General features: G+C 38.3%; 2 protein-coding genes across 5 annotated transcripts in view; one reads left to right on the forward strand and one right to left on the reverse strand.

Moving 5' to 3' along the window:
- The window catches only part of LOC119576122 (vitellogenin-1-like), a 7,688-nt gene extending 6,019 nt beyond the window's left edge, over nucleotides 1–1,669 (reverse strand). Inside the window, exon 1 of one of the 4 annotated variants that reach the window (XM_037923681.1) lies at nucleotides 1,570–1,669. In XM_037923681.1, the coding sequence (XP_037779609.1) occupies nucleotides 1,570–1,654 (85 nt within the window). In that variant the 5' untranslated portion in view covers nucleotides 1,655–1,669. The other 3 variants (XM_037923682.1, XM_037923683.1, XM_037923685.1) reach the window with 3 other exon arrangements.
- A 383-nt stretch (nucleotides 1,670–2,052) lies between these two features.
- Nucleotides 2,053–4,517, forward strand: LOC119576123 (calreticulin-like). Its single transcript, XM_037923686.1, has 4 exons — nucleotides 2,053–2,214; nucleotides 2,626–2,744; nucleotides 2,976–3,162; nucleotides 3,282–4,517. Exons 1-4 carry the CDS (start codon nucleotides 2,130–2,132, stop codon nucleotides 4,109–4,111), a joined length of 1,221 nt encoding a protein of 406 aa, XP_037779614.1. The 5' UTR covers nucleotides 2,053–2,129; the 3' UTR covers nucleotides 4,112–4,517.
- Nucleotides 4,518–5,000: the final 483 nt, after the last annotated feature.

Raw genomic sequence — 5,000 nt, forward strand, 5'->3', positions numbered from 1 at the left:
AATTGTGCAACACATAATACTTTGGTATACATTTACAGAAATATGTAATAAAACTATCATAATCAAAGAGAAAAATTAATCTCAATGATAAATAAAATGATTTGTGCAGGCAAAAAAAAAATAGTATTTGTTACTGAGAGCGATGCACCCTCCAGAGATGAAGTCCAAAAAGCAGGCTATCATGCAGACCCAAAATTCCAAACCTAACCCTTCCTACCATCTATTTATTCCCTTGACAGGGAGGTAAGCCCCTGCAACAACCAATCGGCATTCTCCACTTGTATCAGCTTCCTAGCAAAATCTGCAGGAGTCGACCGTCGGGGAGCAGTGAAGGTGGGGACTTACTCGAGTGACAGTCAAGAGCGAAGACGGAACCATGAAGACCTGGGTTTTTCTTGCCCTATTTGGGGTTGCCCTAGTGGAATCTAAAGTATTTTTTGAAGAAAGATTCGATAGCCTAGGGAAGTTTGTATATTTTATTAACACATCATGCCAAATTAAGGAAAACACAACATTAACAACTCTGGCTGTGTGGGGGGTTTTACTCTCTGAGCTGTGACATGCAGAGGATATTTCAATTTCTCAGTAAATATGAGGCCACTGCAGATGTACCTGTGTTGTTTATTACTCTATTTCTTATGCTCTATAAGATGATAGTGTCCATTTCCTCCTATCTCTATGCATCGCTCTCGGTAACATCAACCAAAAAAAAGTTTAGAAATTAAGAAAATAATGCAAGACAAATCCAGCGCAGAGAATAAGTTGATGGAGCAGTGTGTCCAAAAGGGAAATGTGGTGATCAGATGGAGGCCTGGGGGCAAAGCATCCTGGTTAGCAAGGTTTAAGGATCATATGGTGATGTTTGTGGCTGGAGTAATTTGAACTTTGCCTTAAGAGGGTGCAGTCACTTCAACACACCACCAATACTTGCATTTATATCATTTGAAAATTAAAGTAACAAGAAATTTGCACATAGCACAGTGTGGATATTTGAAAGAGGGATTGATAATTGCAAGGTTGGATGATTATGTGAAAATAAAATATTATCTAAATATCTACAAACTTTCTATCAATCAATAAATAATTACATAACAATACTACACAATATATATTTACCAATTATAATAGTTATTAGAGTGTACTTACGGGTAAAAATCCAATTTATGTAATTTCCTAACTATAACCTATTGCCTAAATGAGTCTTAGACATATTCAGTAAAAGTGTGACTCATTTCTATAGATCTGTCCATGACTTGACTCTTTCTCTAGCCTATATCATCATATACTGAGATCACTTTTCCAACTGACAATATAATTAATGAATTTTCGAGAGGCATTTTATTTTTGCAATGAATTGAGTCAATTACGTGTTAAGTGTGGACTGCACTAATTTATCCGATTTTAGTCGTCAATTGGTTACCTTGTTAGGCCTCTCTCATTTGAAATCAGACCGACTCCCATGCAATGAATGAACAAGAAAATGATTACAGAGAGAAAAGCGATGTGGATATTTCAATGGTGTAAGGAATTTTCTCACTTTCAAATGGTAAATATATTTGGAAATAGTACTTTGGCATTGGTTATTCTGCTTTAGATCCCCCTCCGCTCTTACGTCGGACCAAAACAAATACTTGGGCCAATCAGCGACATCCATGACATAACCCTAACCAATCACAGACGTCCATGTGAGGGAGTTTAACCAATCAGCTTTCTCCAAGTTAGAAACAACACGCCTATGTTGATATCATAGATGACAGAATCAGGACCGTACTTCCTCGTGGAGATTTAGCTACTGTGTACATTTCACTGGTATCCAAGGGAAAGAAATCGATGTTTAAAGCAAGAAATTACAATTTATGATAATTCCAACGTACACGAACATAGCCAATGCCTTCAACATAAGAGTTCAACTAAAAAGAGAAACATCACATACTCCTTCGAAGAGCACTTATAAAGAGATCTGAATCTATTTGTTCACAAAATTACATCACTTATGATCCTCTGCCGCGACAACCAATCGGCGTTCTCCACTTGTATCAGCTTCCTAGCAAAATCTGCGGCAGTCGACCGTCGGGGAGCAGTGAAGGTGGGGACTTACTCGAGTGACAGTCAAGAGCGAAGACGGAACCATGAAGACCTGGGTTTTTCTTGCCCTATTTGGGGTTGCCCTAGTGGAATCTAAAGTATTTTTCGAAGAAAGATTCGACAGCCCAGGTAAGCTTGTATATTTTATATAAAAATCCTTCATAATTTGTTGAATTACTTAGTTAAATGGTCGTCATTGACAGGCCCGGCTAATATGACCGGTGATTACAGATTTAACCCTCGGATATTAATTGTAAAAAGGAATGCTTGTATGTTTATGTAGTGATTGTATAGTAGTTGACGACGTTTAAGGCTTTATAATGAAATTTTAAAGTTGGAAATATTAGTTGCTTAAACTATAGCTATTTATGCCGCAAGTTGGACAAGTACAGAATTTTTTCTGTGAAGGCGTTGCCACAAGTCATGTGTCTTCATCACTATTTATGTGAAAGTGGCATGTCACAACGTCATGTGATTTGTAATATCTTCTTGATGATCAAGTGTGAAGAGTCCTGAAGATGCATTTTCTTTTTCTTGCAGATTGGGAGAAAAATTGGGTTCAGTCTGCACACAAGGGGAAGGAGTTTGGACCCTTCAAGTTGACAGCTGGCAAATTTTATGGCGATGCTGAAAAGGATAAGGGAATCCAGACTGGACAGGTAAAATTTCTCTTGTTTAGAGACTTGCTTGTTGTCACTCAACTTTCAGAATTTTTTTATTAATGTTGAGCTATTTTGTGTATTCAACACTTCATGAATTTGCTTAGAAATCAAGTAAAATTGAGTTGAAAGTATTTTCAAACACTGGTAAACTAATGGATAGTTCAAAACAGAAGGTATGTGAACTTTCACATTTTGACTCCTTATTTATGTCTGCCTTTATTTTTTCAGGATGCCCGCTTTTATGGTCTTTCTACGAAGTTTGAGCCCTTCAGTAATAAGGATTCCCCACTTGTCATCCAGTTTTCTGTAAAACATGAACAGAACATTGACTGTGGTGGAGGATATCTAAAGGTCTTCGATTGCTCTTTAGACCAGAAAGACATGCATGGAGAGTCGCCATACTTCATTATGTTTGGTAAGTAGCCTTCATAGCTTTAGCCATTATCTTTTAATTTTTTAAACTTTGACTTCATAAAATGCTATAATAGTTTTGCTGTAGACGTAAATTAATTTTTCTTTCCTATCTCTTTAAAGGTCCTGATATCTGTGGCCCAGGCACAAAGAAGGTTCATGTAATCTTCAATTACAAGGGTGAGAACCATCTGATCAAGAAGGAAATCCGTTGCAAGGATGACGTATTTTCCCATCTGTATACCCTCATTGTCAATCCTGACAACACCTACGAAGTTCTTATTGACAATGAAAAAGCTCAGTCTGGTGAACTCGAGGAGGACTGGGACTTCCTTCCACCCAAGAAGATCAAGGACCCAGAAGCCAAGAAGCCCGACGATTGGGATGACCGCCCCACCATTGCTGATCCTGACGATACTAAGCCTGAAGATTGGGACCAACCTGAACACATTCCTGATCCTGATGCCACCAAACCTGAGGACTGGGATGATGAAATGGATGGCGAGTGGGAACCACCCATGATTGACAATCCTGACTACAAGGGTGAATGGAAGCCTAAGCAGATTGATAACCCTGATTACAAGGGTCCATGGATTCACCCTGAAATTGACAACCCAGAATACACACCTGACCCAGAGATCTACAAGTATGATGAGGTCTGTGCTCTTGGTTTGGATCTTTGGCAGGTAAAATCTGGTACTATCTTTGACAACTTCCTCATCTCAAATGATCCTGAAGAAGCCCGCAAGATTGGTGAAGAGACTTGGGGTGCTACTAAAGATGCAGCTAAGAAGATGAAGGATGAACAGGATGAAGAGGAGCGAAAGAGAGCAGAGGAAGAAGCTAAGGCAGCTGCTGATGCTGAGAAGGATGAGGACGATGATGACGACGACGATCTTGGCGATGAAGACGAAGATGATCTTGATAATGATCTTGAACATGACGAGCTGTAAAGTTATATTATTTTATTAAGGAAGTTATTATTTAAATAGCCTGTTGTACTATTTAAACATCAAAGTACAATTAACTGAACCTTTTGGTTGTACATTCTTGTAAATACCAAGGGCTTCGGTTAATTCTAGTCATGGAATCTTTTGTTGTGGGCAAACTAAAATCCAAGCATTCCAGTAGCTGAAGCTGATTGGAGGTTCCTTGACAAGAAGCCACCTATTTAGGTGGTATTCATAGTACATCACTCATCATTAATCATCCCATCATCATGTATGCAGCACAGTCCTGTATGTTTGTACGAGACAAAAGTGTGTCAGTACTGATGTCAATTTAAACATGATTCAGTATCGCTGATTGCACAATGTGTGTCTGAGTGAGCGATTTCCAATAAACACAATCGGAGATAAATTTGTTTTATTTGAATCTTCTTGGTGAAAGACAATTTTGCACAATCCAACATAAAATGTTACCAGGTATATAATAGATTGAAATCCCTTGTACAATTGGAAGCCAAATACTAATTAGCTAAAAAGGCTAATTTTGTAACAATCTCAAGCTGATAAGAGTAGGTTAATGTTTTGTAAGGAGACTACATCATTTCATGTACTGAGTATATGGAAGTTCTATACAGAGTTTAGTATGCATGGCAAATTAAAACTGAAATTTAGGGGCACCAAAAGGAATTGGAAGTGAGCAAGGCTTTCTTCAATTTTTTTTCCATAGTTAACATTACTGTCCATATCTGCAGTTCTGTATGGATTAACTTTGTCCTCTAAGGATATAGATATCAAGGTGGCTTGGCAAATAGTGTCTTCATACTGTAATGAACTTGTATATATGGAGAGCTTACCTAGGGTGCCTCCCCAATCCCTTGCTGTGTTGGGGGGGGGG

This window comes from Penaeus monodon, chromosome 8 (genome assembly GCF_015228065.2).
Source record: "Penaeus monodon isolate SGIC_2016 chromosome 8, NSTDA_Pmon_1, whole genome shotgun sequence".
NCBI lineage: Eukaryota > Metazoa > Arthropoda > Malacostraca > Decapoda > Penaeidae > Penaeus > Penaeus monodon.

Excerpts from the sequence above, each read along its gene's own strand:
- LOC119576123 (XM_037923686.1), top strand. The coding sequence starts at position 2,130 with ATGAAGACCTGGGTTTTTCTTGCCCTATTTGGGGTTGCCCTAGTGGAA. Across the intron at positions 2,215-2,625 it reads AGAAAGATTCGACAGCCCAG|ATTGGGAGAAAAATTGGGTT; the intron begins GTAAGCTTGTAT and ends TTTTTCTTGCAG. Across the intron at positions 2,745-2,975 it reads AGGGAATCCAGACTGGACAG|GATGCCCGCTTTTATGGTCT; the intron begins GTAAAATTTCTC and ends TTATTTTTTCAG.